The sequence below is a fragment of the Melanerpes formicivorus genome, unplaced genomic scaffold (assembly GCF_026170545.1).
Source record: "Melanerpes formicivorus ecotype bairdi unplaced genomic scaffold, bMelFor1.0.p_v2 SCAF_243, whole genome shotgun sequence".
NCBI classification, from domain to species: domain Eukaryota; kingdom Metazoa; phylum Chordata; class Aves; order Piciformes; family Picidae; genus Melanerpes; species Melanerpes formicivorus.
This window is the reverse complement of record NW_027142595.1, coordinates 46,072-69,318: the sequence shown is the minus strand read 5'-3', so window position 1 is coordinate 69,318 and position 23,247 is coordinate 46,072. Positions and strand designations below refer to the sequence as shown.

General features: G+C 50.5%; 2 protein-coding genes across 2 annotated transcripts in view; one reads left to right on the top strand and one right to left on the bottom strand.

Moving 5' to 3' along the window:
• LOC137458434 (zinc finger protein 850-like) overlaps nucleotides 1–23,247 on the bottom strand; it is a gene marked incomplete at its 5' end in the record, with an annotated part of 119,581 nt that overhangs the window by 53,068 nt on the left and 43,266 nt on the right. The gene's annotated exons all lie outside the window — the stretch shown is intronic.
• On the top strand, nucleotides 3,259–4,191 carry LOC137458431 (olfactory receptor 14A16-like). The gene has a single exon (XM_068169905.1). It carries the CDS (start codon nucleotides 3,259–3,261, stop codon nucleotides 4,189–4,191), a length of 933 nt encoding a protein of 310 aa, XP_068026006.1.

Below are 23,247 nucleotides of genomic sequence, written 5' to 3'. Positions count from 1 at the left end.
CTGCAGAGGAGATCTGCCAGGATGGGAGCTGACATCTCTGTGGGGAGGCTGAGGGACCTGGGCTGCTTCAGCCTGTGGAATGGAGGCTCAGGGCACTGCCAGAGCAGGGTGCACATGGCTGAAGGGTGGTTTCAGAGAGGATGGAGCTCTTCTGGGGAGTGGGGAGAGAACAAAACTGCTACACAGAGCATCTTGGAAGGTTCATTGTGGAGATGAGACCAAAGAAATACCCCTCAAAGGGCAGAGCTGCTATGCATGAGGCCATCCAGAGGTGTCAGGAAATGGCAGGGAGAGCTGAGACAGCTCAGGGAAGGGATGGAAATGGCAGGGAGAGAGCTGGGTGGGGAAGCAAGAATGGTGTCAGCAGCCTGAAGGGAAAGAGCTGCAGGCAGGGGACAGTGTAGGACAGCCTGCAGTAGGGATGGCCAAGGGCTCTGGCAAGGCTGAGAGGCCCAACAGGACCAAGATCTTTGTGCCCTTGGATCTGGCAGTTGCTTCTGCCATCAAGGCCTGTGAGGAGAAACTTTGCTTTGAGGCTTTGAGGTTCTTCTATTGCAAGGGCAGTGGTCAGGGCTTGGCTTTATGCTTCATAGAACAAAGGCATACTTTTCTGCCCTGTACTTTGCCTTTGTCTCCCTGCAATCCTGGCCTCTAACAAGCTGCTCTAACGAGTCCCTGGGGAGCCTTTGTCAGTAACAAGCCTCAGTGAGGCCAATCAGTGCTTCAAGGTACTTTGGAGTTTTCTTCTGACTTGAACTTCTTGAGCAGCTTCTTGGCAATACCTTGGCAGAGTCTCCTGGCAGTACCTGAGGATGATGTAATCAGCCCCAAATACTCCATGGGGCTCATTAAATGCTGCTGAACCTCTCATTATTGCCAAGGTTTCTGCAGCTAATTGGCGAGGTTTTTATTGCACAAAGTATCTGATAGAAATGATTTTTAAAGGTACATTTCATTCCTTTTCAGGAGGAGTTGTCTCTTTGGAAACAAACCACAGCAAAACCTGACAAGGTCCTACCATGGTCACTGCTCATCCTCACTCCCCACTGCACCCAGCAGAGCCCAGAGCCATAGGTGAGGCACAGGATCTGACTTGCCAGGGGCTGGGGGTCATGGCTTGGCCCTTTGGATCAATGAAACCCCTCCAGGTTTCCTCAGCAGCAGAGCCACCTTTAGCTGCTTGTCCTGACCTGTCAGCTCTGCCTCAGTTCTCTGCCCTCACCAGCACCAGGAGATGCTTCAGTGCCTCCAGTGAAGCTTCCCTTGCATCCACTCTCTCCTGCTCTAACCAGACCCTGGGGATCCGCTCCCAATAGGCTTCCCTGGGACCCATTAAGAGTAGAAGAAACTTCAGAGTTTGTATCTGACTTTGACTTCTGGAGAGGTTTCATCAGCTTCTTAGTCTCTGAGGTTCATGGACTCAGCACCAAATCCGCCAGAGGGCTCCTTTAAATGCCTTGGGCTGGTTCTGTTGTGCTGAGCCAGGCCAGGCTCCTGGGCTGGAAGGTGCTGCTGGCAAGCAGGCAGCACGGCAGAGAGACAGCTCTGGCCAGGATCAGCTCCTCTGCACAGCACAGCAGGGCTGAAGACTCTGCCAGAGGATCTCAGAGAGATGAGGAAGGCAGATAGAGATTAGAGGTGGCCAGGACTGGGAGGATGCTGAGAGCTTACTGGAGAAGTCACTGCAGTCACTGACACTGTGAGGCTGTGAGTGCAGGGCAGTGCAGGTGCAGTTCTGGGAGGCATCTCCTAAAGCTGGCACAGCCACAGCTGATGCTTGCTGTGGGGAGAAGGTGTGGGTGGAAGGAGCCACCCCTGGCAGTGCAGAGCAGGGTGGGGCAGGGTCCTTCTGCTCTGGAGAGGCTGCTGTGTGGGTCAGGGCTGCTCACAGCTGCAGCTCAGCACCAGGGAACTTCCAAAGGGATCTTTCAAGGACAAGGTCCAAGCAGGGTCTGCTCAAAAGGGAGAAGAGTTCCTGAGTCTGTGTTTGCAGTTTCCTATTCTGAGGACAAGAGAAAGTGGGGAGTGAAAGAGAAGTAGCAAAAGACCATTCAAGTTGGAACAAGTCCTTGAAACTGGGGAGGTGTATCTTGGAGTGGTCAGGAGGTCTGCTGGGAGGCTCCTAAAGAGCCTTCAGCCTCTGCCTGTGGACAGCAGCAGCAGCACCCTGGCTGCACTCATCAGGATGCCTCCAGCCAGTGCCCTGCAAACAGGCAGGTTTCTGTAGGTGAGTGCAGAGGGGCTGGGCTGTGCTCTGTGAGCAGGGCAAATCCATCACCCAGCACACTCCTGCCAGGGTGAGAACCTCCAGGCAGCAGGGATCTGATCACGGGAGGAAACTGAACCCAACAATGTTGTGGGAGGGAGCATTCAGACATCTCCATCTGATCCCCTCCAGGCCAGACCCTTTCTCTGAGCAAGGCCCTTAGCCTCCTCTTCCCCCCAGAAAAGCCTCTGCCCTCAGGGTCGTGGGCTCCAAGGTGTGAAGCACCTCCTCTGCAGCCAGAGCTCCAGCAGAGGCAGAGGAAATGCCATTGGGTGTTGCAATGAGCCCTGAGTGTGCTGGGCTGGAAGTGTGGTGCTGAGACCTTGAGAGAGGCTGAGACACTGAGTGGTCTGTGGGGGATCCCTCTGCTCTCAGCAATGTCTGGTGGCTTTTCAGGGGGATATGGGAGTGTGATCACCTCCAGCTCAGCAGGGCACAAGCCCAGAGAAGTGGGGAAGTGGCAGCAGGGCCAGAGCAGCTCCCCTCACTCTGCTCTGAGCCACAGGCAGCCTCTTGCCTTGCAGGGTTCTGCTCTCTCTGTTCCCCCTGAGGGCATCAGAAATGCTGTGTGTGAGAACTTGTGACAGCCATGAACACTCTGGGGGTGAGATGTGGGCAGCTGCAGTGAAAAAGCCTAAAACATTCAGGAACTGCCTTTTTCTACCCTCTCTCCTTAGCACTGGGAGATGCTGAGAAGCCTTTCTGCTTTGGGACTCTTTCTTCTGGAAGTGGACACCAGAGCTTGCTGCTGCCTCCAGCACTCCCCTGCTGCAGAGCAGGACTGACTCAGCTGCAGGAAGCAGGAAGAGTCTCTACTCTTCCTTGCATGCTCAGTCAGCACAAAAGAGTCCAGCAACAGAGCTGGAGGGAGGTCTCCTCAAAAAGAAAGCTTAAGTCTCTGTATCAGAGGCTGAGAAATGGCTTTGGTTGTGCTCCATTGACTTGTGACTGCCTTTGCCTTTTGGCTACTGCACTGTGCACCAAGGGCACAAATGGCCAACAGCAGCTCCATCACCCACTTCCTCCTCCTGCCATTCCCAGGCACAAGGCAGCTGCAGCTCCTGCACTTCTGCCTCTTCCTGGCCATCTACCTGGCTGCCCTGCTGGGCAATGGCCTCATCATCACCACCATAGCCTGGGACCACCACCTCCACACCCCCATGTACTTCTTCCTCCTCAACCTCGCCCTCCTTGACCTGGGTGCCATCTCCACCACTGTGCCAAAATCCATGGCCAATTCCCTGAGGGACACCAGGGACATCTCCTATGCAGGATGTGTTGCTCAGGTCTTTGTCTTTCTCTGTTTCATGTCAGCAGAGTATTTTGTCCTCACCACCATGTCCTACGATCGCTATGTTGCCATCTGCAGACCCCTGCACTATGAGACCCTCCTGGGCAGCAGAATTTGTCTCCACATGGCAGCAGCTGTCTGGGCCTGTGGCTTTCTCTATGCTCTGCTGCACACAGCCAATACATTTTCCCTGCCCCTCTGCCAGGGCAATGTTGTAGAGCAGTTCTTCTGTGAAGTGCCCCAGATCCTCAAGCTCTCCTGCTCCACATCCTGCCTCAGGGAACTTTGGTTTCTTGTAGCCAGTGCCTGTTCATTATTTGTCTGTTTTGTGTTCATTGTGGTGTCCTATGTGCAGATCTTCAGGGCAGTGCTGAGGATCCCCTCTCAGCAGGGGCGCCACAAAGCCTTTGCCACCTGCCTCCCTCACCTGACTGTGGTCTCCCTCTTTCTCACCACTGCCTTCTTTGCCTACTTGAAGCCTTCCTCCATCTCCTCCCCATCCCTGGATCTGGGGATGTCAGTTTTGTACTCAGTGGTGCCTCCAGCAGTGAACCCTCTCATCTACAGCCTGAGGAACCAGGAGCTCAAGGCTGCCCTGAGCCAACTGATCCCTGGATGGTTTCAGAAGCAATAAACTCTTTGTCTTCTCCCACAGAGCAGTTCTGGTGTACTCAGTGCAGGCCCAGCCTGGCTGCTCAAGTTCTGGCTGCTGCTGGTGCTGTTCCCCTTGTGAGAATGTTGTTCCCACACAAATATCTTTCCTCAGACCATTTCTGGTTCAGTGTTGTCCTGTGTGGTGCGACCCAGAGATTGCAGACATGAGGAGCTGTGCTCTCTTTGTGTTCAACATAATAAAGGACCCTGCAGGGAGTTGTTTTTTTAAGCTCCTTCCTCCAGGCTTCTGTGGAGCTGCCAGGTAGTGCCTGTGTGCAGAGGTGGAGGGGCAGAGTCCCAGCACAGCAGCAGTGCCAGGGAGCCCCAGAGCTTGGTCTGTCCTCAGCTGCTCTTTCTTCCCTTCCACCCTCTCCTGCTGAGCCTCTGTGCTGGGGCAAGGCCTGAGTGCTCTGGCAGCTTGGGCACTGTGCTGCTGTGTGGCAGTGCTGGGATTGCAGTCAGGGACAGGCCAGGGCTGCTTGTGGGAGAGAGCTGTGCTCTAGAGCAGCACTGCCATCAGAACAGGAGGTCTCCTCACGCCTTCATACCCCAACCTCCTCCCATTACAGACTGCACCTACTCAGAGTCAAAACTGGATACCCTGACCCCCTTCCAGTATAGACTCAGTTGAAACATGGTTCCTTTATCCCCTCCCAGTACAGATGTGGCCAGGACAAGCTAGCTCATATTTTCTTCTTCCTCTACAGTCTGTGTCCCATCCCAGCACAGAATGTATCCCCTGGCTCCCTTCCCAGTACCATCTGCATCCATCCTAGTACAAACTTCACACCCTCATGCCCTCCCATTACAGCCTGCACCCTGTCCCAGTCCAAACAGGATCCCTTTCATCCCTCCAAATGTACATTGGGCTTTTTCTCAGCAAAACCTAAGTCCCTTTATGCACTCCTAGTGCAGACTGGGCCCTGTCACAATCACAACTCCATACCCTAATCACACCAGAGTCCAGGCTGGGCCATCTCCCAGTTCAAACTGGCTCCCATTAACATCTCCAAGATCAGCCCCAGCCCTGTCCCAGTACAAACTGATTCCACTCATCCCATCCTGTGCTGTTTCATATTTTTATCAGTGCTATAGACAGAGGGATGGAGACACCATCAGCAAGTGTGCAGATGGCACCAAGCTGAGTGGTGCTGTTGAGACACCAGAGGGACAGGATGGCATCCAGAGGGCCCTGGACAAGCTGGAGAGGTGGTGCCCAGGTGACCCTCATGAGGTTCCACAAGAGCAAGAGCAGAGTCCTGCAGCAAATGTCTGCAGGGAGAGGGACAGAGACAGAGGCAATGGCATCAAAATAAAGCAGAGCAGATTTAGATTGGATGTGGAGAAGTTTTTTATCATGAGGGTGGTGGAACACTGCAACAGGTTGCCCAAGGAGGTGGTTGCAGCTCTTTCTCTGCAGATATTCAAAGTCAGGCTGGACAGGACTATGGGCAACCTGATCTAGTTGAGGATGTCCTTTGCTGACTGCAGGAGGTTGTACTGGATGACTTTTGGAGGTCCCTTTCAACCCAAACCATTCTACGATTCTATGATCCCAGTACAGATTGGGCCTCAATGAAGTACAACTGGATCCCCTCACCCCCTCTCAGCACCACCTGGATCTCTCCCAGTGCCAAATGGGTGCAGGACAGACTGAACTCCCTCCCAGTGCAGAATGCATCCACAGACCTCCTCTCAGCACACACTGTGCTCTCTCCCAGCACAAACTGGACCCATCCCAGTTCACTCTGCAACCTCTTCTTGTAGAAATCAGATCTCATGGTCCCCTCTCAGTCTAGACTGGGCCATGTGCCAACACAAACTGCTTTGCTTTTGCCCCTCCCAGTTCAGACTTGGCTCTCTCCCACTACTAACTTGCACCCCTGTCCCACTCCCAGTACAGACTGGGCTCCCTCCCAGTACTAACAGGAGCCCCTAGTAAAGTCTTGGACACTTCCCTGTAAAAGCTGACCCCATGGCCTCTCCCAGTAACACTGGGCCTTATACCAGGACACTCTGAAACCCTAATCCTCTCCCAGCACAGACTGGGCCCTTCCTGTCCAAACTGGATCCCTGCAGTTTGGGGCTCCCCAGGTCAAGAGAGACAGAGATCTGCTGGAGAGAGTCCAACAGAGGGTAGGAGGATGAGGAAGGGACTTGAACATCTCTGTGGCCAATCCACTATCCATTATTGACCTGGAGTCCTGGCTCACTGGAGAGGTCCCAGGGCATTAGAGAGGAGCAAATGTGACACCCAGCTCCAAGAAAGGAAGAAAGGAGGATCCAGGAAACTATAGAACTGGCAGTGTGAGCTGGGTAGCAGGGCAGGGCATGGAGCAGAGCATCTCCAGCACCATTGTTGTTTTTTACCTAAGATGAAAATGTATGTTGTGTTACAATTAATTTTGACTTTCCCTATAACTATCTAAGATTATGGCAAACCGGTGAGGTGACAAATAAATCCATGTGAACATTTCCTCTAATCACACAACAATCAAACCACCATAATGTTCAGTCCTAATTCAGATGTCTGTTTTTTTTGGTACATTTTTCTGACTGATGCTTTTGACCTCAGATTATCCTAACAGTTATTGTGATGGATGTTCGGCTGCATGGGAAATGCTGTTCCTTCGTATTCTTGATTCTTCTGCCCTTGTTTATTGCGATGATTGCAGCTGACATGCAGTTAGTTATCTCTGGCTGCTATCACTAAACCCCCTTAGCTATACAACATGTATCCTCTTCTTTTTTTTGTTATTTTTTTTCCTTGACATATTTTTAACTATTTTTTTCTTTTTGAATTTTATTATTTTAAATTTTTTAATTTAATTTATTTTTTAAATGTCTTTTAGTATTTCTTCTTAATTTTAATATTTTAACAAATATTTTTATCTTATATTTTTAAATATTATTTTAATTTTTTGTATGTTTGTTTAATCTATTTTTTTAAAAAATTGTAATATTTTTATTGCAATTTAACAAAAAAAATTAACGAATTTCTAAATTTTTTTATCTTTTTATTTAATCAATTTATTTTTAAATTTTGTTTTGTTTTTGTTATTTTATTTTATTTTTTAAAACTAATTTTAATTTTACATTTTTATAATTTTTATTTTTATTGTTATTTTTATTTTTAAAAACAATTTATTTTAATTATTTTTTCATTTAATTTTTAAATCTAATTTTTAATTCAACTAATTTTTAATATGCCTTTTAAATATTTTCCTTTTGTCATTATATGTATTTTTTGGTCTATAATTTTTAATTTTTTTTTTTAAATTTAATTTTTTTAATCTATTATTTATCTGTTTATTTATGCCTTGATTTTTATTTAATATGATTGAATTTTTATTAATTATTTTTATGTTATTTTGTTTTGTAATCTAACTTTTTAATTTTTTTAAATTTAATTTAAAAATATTTTTAATTGTTTTTTGTTTTAGTTTTTCCCCTTTTTAATATTTTTTAAAACCCTTTTTGCATTTAATTTTTTGTCCTTATTTTTCATTTAAATTTTTAAATTTTTTTATATATTTATGTGTTTTGTTTTAATCTAGTAATCCCTATCTTAATAATCCTTATAATTTTTTTTGCTAATAATCCTTACGGGTTTTGTTTATAGTTATTTTTTGTTAGTAATCCTTATTTTGTTGGTTTTTTTGCTTTTTTTAATTATTATTCTGTTTGATTATTTATTATTTATTGTTTTTATTATATTCCTATTTTAATTTTGTTTTTTTATTATTATTATTGTTATTATTTTGTTGTTTTGTACTTTATTTTTTGTATCTAATTTTTTTGGTCATTTTTTTATTTTTTATGGTATTTTTTTATCTAATTTGTAATTTTTTTTGTTTGGTTTTTGTTTTTTAATTTTACTTTTTTCTTTTTGTATTTTTTATTTTTTCTCGTCAATGTCTAAGAAGGAAATAGAAAGACATTTCATTAGCTAAGGAATAGTTTTAAAAATGAATACCTATTTATTACAAACCTTAACTATATGACATGGAGCTCCTTTGAAATGCCATGGCACACAACTAAGCAGGTTGGAACCAAAAGAAAATCTTACAGTGTGAACTCATTGCTAAGTACTTACACCTTACTGCAATTATTGCATACTAAGCACCTGTAAATACCAAATGCTTACTATTCATTATGCTTACCAGGAAGACTTAGCAAAACTCTAAGTAACAAATCTCTGAAAGACATTACAATCAGAAATTACTAAATTAGCACTGTTGCTTTAAATCAGAACAGAGCTTTGGTAGACTAGAGTCGTACCATAAAAGGGAAGAGGGGCGGGGGGCTGAGGGGGGAGGATGGCTAGTTGTGCCCTAATTGCAATTGTTTCTGCACTAGGGTCTTAACCATTTGCAGACTAGAAATTGCAAGCTCTGCTGTGGTGCTATTTTCAACCCTCTGCTTTCCAACATGGGTTGAAGCTCAGAGAGAATTGTCTTAAGATCTAACTTTTTTTGCAATTAGAATATCATCCATATCATCCATCACAGTCTCAAGCTGTGCCAGGGGAGGTTTAGGCTGGAGGTGAGGAGCAAGTTCTTCCCAGAGAGAGAGATTGGCCATTGGAATGTGCTGCCCAGGGAGGTGGTGGAGTTACCATCACTGGAGATGTTTAGGAAGAGACTGGATGGGGTGCTTGGTGCAATGGTTTAGTTGATTAGATGGTGTTGGATGATGGGTTGGACTTGATGATCTCAAAGGTCTTTTCCAACCTGGTTTATTCCATTCTATTCCATAATGATAGGTGAGAAAGTCACTACGAGTCTGTCTAAATAGGGACAAAGCCCAAGCCACATACATGTGGCACAGGGTGGGAGAATTCTGCAGGCCTTGAGGCAAGGTTACCCATTGATATCATTGGGCAGGTTCTCCCTTGTTAATTGATGGCCCAGTAAATGCAAACTTTTCTGAATCCTCCAGATGTTAGCAAGTGTGTGCTGAAAACAAATGATCAGTTATAGCAGTTGTGTATCCTGACTTTGACCCATAGGTAGTTATGGCTTGTTTAGCTTCTTTTAACATTTTCCAGTCCAGAGATTGCCATATTCTTTGTTGACCTTCTAATACCACAGGAAATCTACAGATTCTCCATCCATTACTGCATTTCTCACAATGCCTTTCCACTGTTGCAGCGGTGCAGTTCCTCTCCCTCCCACCTCTCGATCCCTTACACTATTGTCCCTTCATAATTCGACTGTAGCCTCCATCACAGTGATATCGTCTGCTGATAATGCCTGGGATCTAAGGGGCAAGGAGGGTAGTGCAGCTGGAGCCGCTGGGGGGGGCACTGCTGTGGGGGCCACCACTGTGGGGGCCAGCACTGGGGGGACCGCTGCCGTGGTTTGTGCTGCCGGTGTCAGTGGTGTGTTCGTCCAGGCCGCCCTGGTCGGGGCCACTGGGGCTGCCGGGGCTAGCAAGAGGGGTCTGGGCATAAAGATGCCATAATCATGAGCCTCCAAGCGCTCCATTTTTCCTAAGAGGAGGTGTGAAACAGAGTCGGTACTGTTAGATTTCTTAGGGTAGTTGTTTTCGTCTTCTGAATCCGAGCCATCACTGTTGGTATTTGTGACCGTTTGAGGCAGTGCCTTTAACAAGGGGACACCATGGCTGAATGTTTTATAAACAAGACAGGTCTAAACTAATTTCATTGGTGGAGAAGCAGAAGCACTGCCCTCAGTTCAGTCTTGCACTTTTCCCCCTCCTTCCTGCAGCTCACAGCTTCTGGGCTTTCGGCCAGGCTGACCTTGGAGCAGATAAGGCCTCTTCTGACACGTAACTGCTTTTAATTAACATTTGCTCTTTTTTCTCTCTTTCTAACCCTCTTTGGGGAAAAAGGGGAGAGAAGGGGGTACAGGGGGAAACCCTTCCTCCAGATGGGGGAAGGGAATCTCATTCTGTGTTACTTTGTTGTATATTTCTGTGTATATATTGTAAATATTGTAAATTCTGTATATAAACCTGCATTCCCTAAACTGCTTTGTAAATACAGCACACAAGCCCTTTGCTAATCCGGCTGTGGGTTTTTTTTCCTTTCAATTTTCTTCCCTTCACTTTACAGGGTGGGGAGAAGGCCTGGCCTTCCCCCCAACCCTCGACAGTATTAGAGGAAGAAGGGGATTGAAGACACTGAACCACAGGTTTCACTGCCTTTTTATCGCTTTTCTTCTGCTTGGGACAAACAGCAGCCGTGATGTCTGGGGAACGCAGTGTGTTTGCCAAGATGGCGGGCCTGGCATCTTCTTGCGTTGAATTTTCATGCGTTGTGGCCTCCATTTTTTCTGTTGACATCTCCTCAGGCAGGTCAGAATTTGCCTCTGTCGCTACTGATGCAGTGGCAAGAGATTTTTTCTTGGAAGAGGATGGTAATAGGGAGCTGTGATTCACGTAGGAGGAGGGATAGCAGGTGATTGAAATAGGAATGGTGACAAGGATGCTGATGAAGCAGCAGACGCTGCAGGGAGGGAGGGGGGCCGGAGGGTGCAGAGCCTTCTGAATCTCCCTTTTTCATCTGGGTTAGAACCTACACCACAGGAGCTGAATCGAGAGTAGACTGCTCTGCTTTTATAGATTGCAGTGTATGTGACAATGTGCCACACGGTGCTATAGTGAAAAGCTTCTTTTTGAGCCTTTAGGCACCTCATCCCACAGCTGGGCTGCAATTTTGTCCCATGCTTCGTAAGTGAAAGCTTCAGTTGCTGTGGGGATAAAATCATGATCCCGGGCCCAGGCTAACAGCCCCTTTAAAATTCCAGAATCGTAAGGAATACCTCTCATGGAGAGGATACCTTGGAGGGCTTTTAGCACAGCCTCTTCTTGTTTGCGGAGTGCGTCCCCGTACCCTCCCTGGCTGCTTCACCGGATCCTGATGAGATTCGCTTCCTTTTCTGAGCGCGTGCTGCTTATTTTCTCAGCACTGGGGCAGTGCTGGTTCGAGCGGCTTTCCATATCTCTTGGAGCGTAGCTCTTATGCTGAATTGAGCAGCATCGTAGTCTGAGGATCCCATCATGAGTTCAGGTGTCAGATGTCGGCCACAGAGGACGGAGTCAATATGAACGACCAATGTGATCTAGTATTAGTCCTTTATTAATGGAACTTCTACAGTTTATATAGACTCAGAGAGCATCATTGGCATAGCTTCATTGGTTCCCCACGAGTGACCACACATCGCACTATTATAGATTATTGGTCAAACTACTAATGACACGCAAGGTTGTTGATGCAGGTGTGCATCCTATTATTCCCAGATAACGCTCTGTGTTTATAGCCCTGCTTTAGTTAAATGCTGCAGGCACAGCACTGTTCTGCTACACTGCTAGCCACTTCTGCACTTATGTTGAGAATGGCCTACCACCATGTCAGGCTCTAGGCCTACACTGCCAGATTGCTCACACTGCTCGTTGCTGGCATCACCACATATTCCTACTCCAAAACCCCAGTGGCTGACCTCAGGTTTCACCTGATGCCTTGTGCCAGTGATTCCAAGTGCTCCACACTCCCTAGCTGCACTGTAGAGGATATTCTGCACCAATGGTGCTATTCAGATAGGCCCAAGTGCCACTGCACAGCTCCCGCCTCTTTGATCTGCTCAAAGCCTTGTTGCTCACTGCCCCACTCACAATGATTCTTTTTTAAGGTTACTCGATAGAGAGGGCTCACAAGCTGACCACAGCCTGGGGCATGCATTCTGCAGAGCCCCACAAGGCCTAGGACACACTGTGTCTGCTTCTTGTTGGATGGTGGAGACATGGTTGCTATCCTGTTGACCATGTCCATAGGTACATGACAGCATCCAGCCTGCCATTTTCTTGCCAAGAACTGAATTTCCTGTGCAGGTTCTTTGACCTTGCTTTTCTTTATGGCAAATTCAGCCTTCAGAACTATCTGAATAATTTTTTCTCCCTTCTCCAACACTTCTTCTGCCTTGTGGCCCCACACAATGATGTCATGGATGTACTGGAGATGTTCAGGGGCATCAGCCTTCCCAGTGCAGTCTGGATTAGTCCACGACAAATGGTGGAGCTCTGCTTCCTCCCCTGGGGCAGTCAATTCCAGGTGTATTGCACAGCCCTCCAGGTGACAGCAAATTGTGGCCTGCACTCTTCTGACAATGGAATTGACAAGGCAGCATTGGCAATGTTGATTGCAGAGAACCTCTTGGCTGCCTTTGACTCCAGCTCCTCCTGGAGCTCCAGCATGTCTGGCACAGCAGCACTCAGTGGTGGTGTCACCTCATTCAGACATCAATAGTCCACTGTGCACTGGAATGGGCCCAGGAAATGCAGCTTGTACTGGAAAGAGTTCCAATCTGCATTGGGAGGGCACAAGGGGATTCAGTTTTTATTGGGACAAAGCCTAATGTGTACCTGGAAGAATTAAAAGGAGTGGGACAGGGCCCAGACTGTACCAGGAGGGCATGAGAGTGTGCAGTTTCTAATGGGATGGATCCAGATGGTACTGGGAAGGGAGCCAGGGGATATATTCTGTGCTGGGATGGGAACCAGGCTGCAGTGCTAGAGGACAGTAGGATCCAGTTTGAACTAGAATGAGGCCACATCCGTACTGGGAGGGGTTAAAGGAACCATGTTTAGACTGAGTCTATACTGGAAGGGGGTCAGGGCATCCAATATTGACTGAGTAGGTGCAGTCTGTAATGGGAGGGGGTTGGGGTATGAAGGCATGAGGAGACCTCCTGTTCTGATGGCAGTGCTGCTCTGGAGCACAGCTCTGTACCAGAAGCAGCCCTGGACTGTCCCTACCTGCAGTCCCAGCACTGCCACACAGCAGCACAGTGCCCAAGCTGCCAGAGCACTCAGGCCTTGCCCCAGCAGAGAGGCTCAGCAGGAGAGAGTGGAAGGGAAGAAAGAGCAGCTGAGAACAGCCCAAGCTCTGGGTCTTGCTGGCACTGCTGCTGTGCTGGGACTCTGCCCCTCCACTTCTGCACACAGGCACTGCCCTGCAGCTCCACAGAAGCCTAGGAGGAAGGCACTCAGAGAAACAACTCCCTGCAAGGTCCTTTATTACTGACCACACAGGGGGCACAGCTCCTGATGTCTGCAGCCTCTGGGTCACACCAGACAGGACAACACTGAACCAGAACTGGCCTGAAGAAAGATATTTGTGTGGGAACAACATTCTCCCAAGGGGAACAGCCCCAGCAGCAGCCAGAACTCCAGCAGCCAGGCTGGGCCTGCACTGAGTGACATCAGAACTGCTCTGCAGGAGAAGACAAAGAGTTTATTGCTTCTGATAGCATCCAGTGATCAGTTTGCTCAAGGCAGCCTTCAGCTCCTGGTTCCTCAAGCTGTAGATGAGAGGATTCACTGCTGGAGGCACCACTGAGTACAGAACAGACACCACCAGGTCCAGGGATGGGGAGGAGATGGAGGAGGGCTTCAGGTAGGCAAAGATGGCAGTGGTGATAAACAGGGAGACCACAGCCAGGTGAGGGAGGCAGGTGGCAAAGGCTTTGTGGCATCCCTGCTGAGAGGGGATCCTCAGCACTGCCCTGAAGATCTGCACATAGGACACCACAATGAACACAAAACAGACAAAGACTAAACAGATATTGAACATAAGAAGCCAAAGTTCCCTGAGGTAGGATGTGGAGCAGGAGAGTTTGAGGATCTGGGGATTTCACAGAAGAACTGGTCCACAGCATTGCCCTGGCAGAGGGGCAGGGAAAATGTATTGGCTGTGTGCAGCAGAGCATAGAGAACCCCACAGCCCCAGGCAGCTGCTGCCAGGTGGACACAAACTCTGCTGCTCAGGAGGGTCTCATAGTGCAGGGGTCTGCAGATAGCAATGTAGCGATCGTAGGACATGGTGGTGAGGAGAAAATACTCTGCCTGAATTAGGAATATGAAAAAGGCCACCTGGACAACACATCCTGTGTAAGAGATGTCCCTGGTGTCCATCAGGGAATTTACCATGGATTTTGGCACAGTGGTGGAGATGGTACCCAGGTCAAGGAGGGCGAGGCTGAGGAGGAAGAAGTACATGGGGGTGTGGAGGTGGTGGTGCCAGGCTATGGTGGTGATGATGAGGCCATTGCCCAGCAGGGCAGCCAGGTAGATGGCCAGGAAGAGGCAGAAGTGCAGGAGCTGCCTTGTGCCTGAGAATGGCAGGAGGAGGAAGTGGGTGATGGAGCTGCTGTTGGCCATCTGCTGCCTCTGGCCATGGAGACCTGTCCAAGGATGGAAAGGCAGTGACAAGTTAGGGCACACTTCTCTCAGCATCATTGTAACCTCCCTCCCTGAGCTGCATGAGGAATGGATCAGCTTATTCCCCATCACTCCCAACCAGTGATGGTTCATCACCACTTCAAACACAGCAGGGACCCAGAATTGCCATGAAGATTCCTCTGGTGTCTGAACAGAAAATGACCAACAGCCCAATCCCAGGGATGAGAGTCCCATGGAGAGGTGGAGAAACAGGGAACAGCTCTGCAGTGCTGCAGAGACAATGAAGGGAAGAGAGAAAGGCAGAGGGGCTGGGGGTGAAGCCTTCTCCTTACCAAGCTCTGCTCACTGCTGCACACAGGATGGAACTGCAGAGCTTTTGTCCTCCTTTTGGGTGCACACTCCAGGAGCCTTCAGACGAATGTCAGCTGCCAAGGTTGTGACTCCTGACCTGGAGCCCATAGCTTTGAGGGCACTGCCTCTGCTGGGTAGGAGAGGAGAGCAAAAGGTTGCATTGGGAAATGTGTCTGCAGTGCAGAGAATGGCACAGAGGTGCCTGATCCCCCTTGCCAGGGCATCTCTGCCACAAGATCCCTCTCCTCCCGCTGCCCTAGTCCCTGCTGCCTGCAGCTGTCCCTGCCAGAAGCTGCATCTCTGTGCCCAGCTCTCCTCCCTGTCCCTGCTGACAGAGCTCATCCCACCTGCTGTGTGCTCAGCTCTGCCCTTCAGACCCCTCCCAGCAGCAGGACACTGCCCAGGGCCAGCTCTGAGTGTGCAGGGGCTCAGAAGCAGCTCAAAGGCTAATGAAAGTCTTCTCCAGAGTGGAGAAACAAGCTCTAGTCTCACACAGCCCACCCAGCACACCAAGGAGGTCAACATTCAAAGCCAAGACTCCTTCCCTTCCAGCAAAATGCTGCCTTGATGCTCTTCTGCAAAGCCTCCTCAGAAATGCCCAGGGGGGAGCTAGAACTGTGAGCAGCTCTGGCCTACATAGCTCCCTCCCCACAGCACAAGGACCCTGCCCTGCCCTGCCCTGCCCTGCCCTGCTATGCCAGGGCTGTCTCCTGCCACTCACAGCTTCTCCCCACAGCACTGTGTGGAGCTCTCTGGGCAGGCTGAGACCTGAGCCTGGCAGGCAGCAGAGTCCCTGCCCCAGCACACAGCCCCTGGGCTGCAGGGACCCTGCTCTGAAGGACAGCCCTGACCACCCCTGCCTGCACCCCAGGGCTCCACAGCTCTTCAGAAAAGCCTGAAAAGAGCCTCTGCACAGGAAGATTTCCTTCCAGCCCCCACCAGCTGTGGCTGTGCCAGCTTTAGGAGATGCCTCCAGGAGCTGCACCTGCACTGCCCTGCCCCCACACACTCACCGTGTCAGTGCCTGCAGTGACTTCTCCTCCTGTCAGCTCTCAGTCACCCTCCTGGACACCTCCAAGCTCTCTCTGCCTTCCTCATCTCGCTTAGATCCACTGGCAGCGCCCTCAGCCCTGCTGTGCTGTGCAGAGGAGCTGCTCCTGGGCACAGCTGACACTTTTCATTGCTGCCTACTTTCCAGCAGCTCCCTCCAGCCAGGGAGCTCAGCCCAGCTGAGCAGCGGAGGACCAACCCAAGGGCATTTTAGTGACCCTCTGGTGGCTTTGGTGCCATGTAAACATCAGAGACTGAGAGGGAGATGATGAAACCTCTCCAGAAGTTGAAGTCACTTTCAAACTCTAAAGTTTCTTCTCTTGTTGATGGGTCCCAGTGAGGACACTGCTGGGAAAGTGTCTCCAGGCTGTGGTTGGAGCAGAGAAGTGGAGGCAGTGCTGAGAGGTCAGGAGAAGCAGAGGAAGATGTCTCTGATGCTGAGCAAACCTGGAGGTGTTTCATTAATGCAAAGGGTCAAGCCCTGACCCCTGGCTCCTCCACTAGCAGATCCTGTCCCTCAGGGTGACTCCTGGAGCAGTGAGATGTGAAGAGGACCGATATCAAGGGCAGGATTATGGCACAACCCCTCCCAGGCTCCTGAGGATGGAAAAGGAGGCAATGAGGCCCCAAGGCTGGAAGGAGGAGTTGTCTCCTCAGAGGCATCAGTGACACAGACCACAGCCAGAACCAAAGGCATGAAGAGCTTGGTTCTGCCATGAGCCTTTCAGCTCTCCCACAGCCCTCTGTCATCTGCCCCTCAGGCTGTCCTCTGCTGCTGCATCAGCTGAGCCTCTTTCCCTGCAGGCTGTAGTCACCCAGCCAGCTGCCCCACCTTGCTGGCACCTTCCTTTGCTGCTCTCTCTCCATCCTCCCTGGCTGTTCCTTGAGACTCCAAGCCTTGGAGTGCTCCAGGCTGCAGCTGGGGGATGTCTTGCAGTGACATTTCTTTCTCCTCATGCCCAGTCTGGACCTCCCCAGCTGCACTTTGTGGCTTTGTTTCTTTCTCTTGCACTTTGTCACTGTGCGGAAAAGTTTCTCCGTGTCTCAAACCACTCCCCAAGCACTCTCAGGCTACTCTGCTCCTGTCCTCACTCTTCACACCATTGAGCCCATGGCCTTCAGCCTCTATCTACTGGTCATGTGCCTGAGGCCTCCCAAGCACATCTTGGGAGATCTCTGGGCACTCTCCAAGGTCTTTGCAGATGGAGATGTGGTGCTCATAGGACAACAAAGAGACTTTTGACCAAGTGCTGTAGTGGGTGGACAAGGGGAAGTGGTTTTGAACTGAAAGAGGAGACTGAGATTGGATAGAAGGAAGAAACATTTTGCAAGGAGGGTGGCAGGACACTGGAACAGGGTGCCCAGAGAAGGGGATGTCCATCCCTGGAAGTCTCCAAAGTCAGGAGTTTCAGCAGCCCAACCTAGTGGGAGATGTCCCTGGCCATGGTCAGGGTGTTGGACTCAATGCTCTGTTCCATCTCTGCCAATCCAAACCATTCCAGGATTCTTTTATTCCAATATCCCCAACCCCTTCTCCACAGGGCTGCAGCTACCCCCCTACACCATGGGGGTGTTTGCATCTCCCCTAGGCCCCTGCATCCCCATACAAAGGAAATTGTTGCCATTCCTGGCCATGAATGGCAATGGCTTGGGCAAATCCAATCCAATCTCAAAGGCACCTCCCTTAGAAGAGGAAAGCAGCAATGAGTTCTGCTGAGGCAGGAGGAGCATCTGAGACATTGGAATGAATTGGATGGAATTCAGCAAAGGGAACAGAGATGTCAACAGGTTCAGTTTGGTGTCAAGTTTTCACTCTCTCACCTTCACCATGGGAGAATCCTGCAGAGGAAAATCAGTTTGGGGGAGGATTAGAAAGACTGTGAAAGGAAAATCTCCTGGGGCTGGAAGGATTTTACATGGAGCCTGAGAATAAAGGCCTCAAGGAAGCCCTTCTGTTGACTCACAAGGTTTTTAATGGACTCCCTCACTCTCTAAACAACTTGAGAGAGAAGCCTGTCTGAGGTTAAATCCATTCCTAGTCCCTGGTTTATGACTCAGAGTTTGGGTGCAGGGATTTCAGGGGCAGTGCTTTCCCAAGGCACTGTGGCTCCTGTAGAACTTGAAGGTAGCAGCAGCAGCAGTTTGAAATCCCTTCAACAGTTCTGGTGAATCATGAGCTCAGGCTGTGGGATTTCATAGCAGCACTTCACAAGTCAAACCCCAACAGCTGGTTACAATCAATGCAGGGATTTAGATCAGGATTCCACAGGCTTTGACCCACAGTCCGACTTGAGGTCCAACAGCTGAGGAGATGTGAGGAGAGAATCTGCCAGGGAAGACTGAAGCAAAATGTGTTTGTGTAGCTCAGCCTTCTCCTCATGTGCTGCTACCAGCTGTCCAGTCTGGCTCATCACAAAGGACATCCTTCCTTTGACTTTCCTTCTCTGGCTGGCAGGCCTGGAGAATCTGCTTCTTGTTCTTTGCATGCCTAGGAAGGTTCAGCTCCAGCCATAGCTTGGCCTTCCTGACCCCATGTGGGGAAGGCACATTATGCCCAGAATTATGCCCAGATACTGAAACTTGTCCCTGCACATGGACAAGTTCCCCCTCCTTTCATGAGGAGAGCAAAGGCCAAGGTGTGAACCAGGTGGTACAGACCCCTGCACACACCCATGGCATTGGATGCTGGTGCTGATGCCAAGCATGGCATAATTCCAGCTTCACACCTCCCATAGGCTGCAGCCGGTTGTTTACGACAGTGCCCATTGGCCACTTGTTTTGCCAGGGCTCTTCTCCTTCCACTTCCACACTCTCCTGCTGAGCCCCTGTGTTGGGGCAAGGCCTGAATGCTCTGGCAGCTTGGGCACCATCCTGCTGTGTGGCAGTCCCATGACCACAGGCAGACACAAACCATGGGAAATTCTTTGGCTCAGATGGCCTCCATAAGAGCAGTTCCACACAGACAGGTGATCTGCTTGGGGCAGTGCCTGAAGGCTTAGGCCTTCTTCCAAAGTTTCCTTCAAGAACATGCCCAAGAAATTGTCCACCAGATGCAAACAGCAGGGAACAGCTAAAGTGTGTGAGTGTGCAGGGCTGGGGCACACAGCAGTGTCCTCACACAGCCAGGCCTCCTGCAAGTGACCTGAAGGATCAGCAGAGAAGGGTCTGGACTGTGTCTGTGTTCACTGGACACCCTGGGAAGCTGTCCCAGGGCAGTCATCCTAGACTGGGCTTCACAACCACTGTTTCCAGCAGCAGCCTCACACCTCAGCTTGGATAGACTCTGTGTCCTTCCACAGGAGGACATGGCCTCAGGAGGTCAGCAGTGCCTGTTTGCATTGTGCAGATGAGATGTCAGCAGATTAGGTGAGGTGAATCTGAGTGAGCATACATCATCAGCTATTGCTGGAGGTACCAGGGCACTGGAGGTGTGAGAAGCCTCCCAGCCTCTGGCAGGGGCAGCAGGAGGCCAGGGAGACTGTCTGACTGCTGCAGGGCAGGGTCTGTGTGAGTGATGGGGAAAAACTCTGTCTCTGAACATCCCACACTCCATTAGGGGTCTGTGAGGCCAGCTCAGTTGTGGACACCTGACAGAGCTGGGACATTGCTGTGTGTCACTCCAGAACAAATCCTACTGGCCCAGGGAGATTCATCTCAGATGTCTTGGGCAGGCTGCTGTCTGCTCACATCATCCTTTCTGGACTGTGCCCTGAGATGTGCACAGAGCCATCCCAGAGGTTCTGGGCTCCTTGGAAAAGGCCTCCTTCAAGAACACCAAAAAGGAGGGTGGGGAACATTGCAGGCTGGTCACCCTCATCACAGTGCCTGGGAAGATGAAGGCTCAAACCCCTCTGCAGCCATTTGCAGGCCCTTGCAGGACAAGAGAGGTATTGCTGAAGCCATATGGGTAGGGGCAAAAAGGGAAGGTTTTGTCCCTGGACCTTAGCCAGAGCTTTGCCATGGCCCCCCATAGCCTCCTTAGAGCCAGACTGCTGAGAGCTGGAGAGCAGAAATGGGTGAGGTGGTGGCTGGGTGGTGGAGGAAGCCCAAATATCATCAGTGGGGAGTCCTCCTGTCAGACACTTCCCAGTGGCATCCCTCAGGGCAAGCCCTTGGGCCAGCACTGTGGAATGTCTTCATGAACTCCCCGCACCATCTGACCCAGGGCCTTTGCAGATCCTCTGGAGATGAAGCCAAACTGGGCAGAGCCCTTGAGGGACCTCATCTGCTTAACCCTGCCCTGAGCAGGATCATTGGAGAAGAGGATGTGCAGGAGGCTCCTCCACAAATGCAGCAGGACAGAGCCAGCAGCTTCTCCATTCAAAGCCTTGGTAGGAAATCTCCCAGATGCATCTGGTGAAACTTTGATCTGCTCAGGCTCTGGCCACAAGAAGGCTGAGGGCTGAGTGTGCAATCCTGTGCTCAGTTGTGTCTCAGGAACTCATCATTCAGTAGGAAGCCAAGGACTGTGAAGGGGGAGGGGAGGCCACTTCTGCCTCCTGAGAGGATTGGCCAACAGCAGGAACACAGCTGGGAAAGGGACTGTGAGGTCAGCTGTGTCTGCAGGAGCTGATAGGGCAGCCCTGGGCTCATGGCTGGCAGATGGGCACAGTGATCTGGGAGATGCCCTCTGCCAAAGGGTCTGGGCTGACTGCAGGAAGGGGCTGATGGGTTGGTTGCTGTGTCTCTGCTGCCTGAGTACCTGATGGGACAGCAACAGGCACAGGGCTTGGTGCTGTCTCTGCAAGAAACTGCAAGGCCAGCAGCCTTGCGAGCTCCTGGTGAGGTAGGAAAGAGCAGGAGAGAGGAACACTGCCAGATGGTGCAGCCTGGCCATGAGGAGCAAGAAACCTCTCTCAAAGGGTAGTGCTGTGGCCTGGGAAGTTCTTCAGCAGGAGTCTGGGATCAGCCCTTCTCTTTGTGTCCCAGGTAGCAGAGTGTGAGTGTGGGCAGGTGTCAGTGAAGGCATGGAAAGGCCAAGGTGGGGAAGTGAGATGAGTGTCTGCAGCCTGCAGGGCAGGAGAAGCAGCTGTGAGACAGTGCAGGACAAAGCTGTGGGAGAGCTGGCAAAGGGCAATGGCAGTGGTGGGAGTGATGAAGAGAAGCCAAGGCTGTGCCCTCTTGACTATGGCAATACTCTGCCCCTGAGGTCTGTGAGGAGATGTTGTCCTAAGGTACTGGGAGGAACTCACTGCCTGTTCTTCAGTATGAGGGTTGTGGGACTCTGGAATAGGCTACCCAAGTAGGATGCCCTCTCCTGAGGATGTTGAAGGCCAGGCTGGATGAAGCCTTGAGCAGCTGAGTCTATTGGAGAGGCATCCCTGCCTATGGCAGGGAGGTTGGAGCAGAGGAGCTCTGAGGTCCCTTCCAACCTAGGCCATGCTATGCTGCTATGAAACCCACACCCCACCCCCACTGCACCTGAAGAGCCTTGACCCACACATGTGGGACAGGATCTGCCTGCCCAGGGGCTGTGCTCAGGCCTTGGCCTTTGTGCTGCAGAAACCAGAGCCAGAGTTTGCTCTCCTGCACTTTGCCTTTGTCTGCTGCAATCACAGCCTCTCCTGAGCTGCTCTAACGAGTCCCTGGGGAGGCTTTGGCAGTAACAAGCCTCAGTGGGGCCAATCAATGCTTCAAGGTACTTTGTGTTTTGCTTCTTGCTTCTTGCAGAGTTTCTTCACTCTTCTCTCAGTACCTGAGGTTCACGGAATGATTCCCAAGTGCCCTGAGGAGCTCTTTGTGTCTTTGTTGTTGACTTCAAGCTTTCCAAGTGCACCTCACAAAGCTCAGATTTTGATGGTAAGCTATTTGATTCTTTCTCAGATGAGGGCAGAGGTGACAGCAGCATCCACCAAGCCAGAATGATGCAGGCTGTCTGCTCAGGAGGTCTGGACTGGGAGGAGAAGCTGTCCTTTGAGGGCTGACATGGAGTGGACATCTTTGCTCCTCACTTTCCCCAACCTCCCTGTTGTTGTCACTGCCCACCTGGGCCTTACATCCCTGCTCTTTGCATCAGACTTCTCCACTGCTCTCTGCAGCTGGAGCTCACAGCTCCATGGCACACCTGCCCCCTGCTTTCCTTAGAGAGCTGCCTGCACACAGCCACAGAAGAATTGTTGCTCTTTCAATGCTAAGCAAAGCCATGGCTGAGAAAATTCCCTCAGCAATCCAAGCCCTCTGGGACCATCTGCTCAGCACAAGCTGTCTCTCAGCAGCTTGCCTGTCCACAAGGATGAGGCAAAGCCAACAAGTTCTGACATAGCTGTGATTTCTCAGCCAGTCAAGAGTTCTTGAGAGTGAGCAGATGAAAAGTTTGGATCCAAGTCGCCCTTCCTCATGAACCAATCCTGAATTCAAATCTCTTTCTATGGCTGTGCACCACACAGAGCCCCCCCAACATGGTGACAGCAAAGGTGTCTGTCCAAAGACACAGAGAGGTGGAGAGGTGGCTGGCAGAGAGGCTGCCCTGGAGTTCAGTTTCCTTCTGCTGGAGATCAGGGCAAACACTCACAAAGCTTCAACATTCTCAGAGGATGAGAACTGAGCCTGGAGAAGTCTGACTTGGTGCTGGCCCTTGGTGCAGGTTGTGCCTGGGAGATGTCTGACTGGGGGAGATGCTGGACACAGCTGCTGTGATCCAGGAGAGCTCCAAGGCTCTGACTCTAGGGTCACTGTATTTAGAGGTGGAGATCCTTGACTTTCATCAGGTGTTTCTCTGATCTGGGGAACCTTGGCTGCTGAATCATCCTGGGATCTTCTGCCACTTGCACAGACCCTGAAGTTTTTGACTTTCAGAGTTTTCTATCAGCTCCCTGTTGGCTATGATCCAAGCACAGATGCACTGAGCTGGCAGGAGGTGACAAACCCCCAAGCCACAGGGAGAGAAAAGCAAGGCTGGGAGAGCCCTGGTCAGCACTGAGCCATTCCTTGCAGATCAGTCCTCTCCTCTGAAGCCTTTGCTTCTCTCTGCCTGGGGTCATATCCTTCTCTTCTCTCCATCAGCCCTGCTCCTTTGTGCTGGGCAGGAGGAAAGTTTGCAGATCTGCTCCTTGGAACAGGGCAGAAGGTAAAGAACCCAACTTTGGAGCAGCAACAAGGTCCCAGGCTCCTGATGACTGCTAAGCACCTCCCTACCCTCTCCAGACCCTCCTCCCAAACCACACTTCACCACTTGTAGAGCTTTGAGGGTCATTGGTTGTGATGAGAATTGAGGATTTCATCTCCCTGAACCCCAGGTGGTCAGGTATAAGTTGCATGGCCAGAGGGGGATGATTGGGATGACTACATCCTGGGGGTGTCAGCCCCATCAGCACTACAACCAGGGGACTCAGCACAGGAGTTAGGGCTCTGATCCCTCCATTGCAAGAAGTCACACACAGTGTCCTTACTTCTCAGTCACTTGGTCCCCAAGTATTTGCCCAAGAGCCCAGGG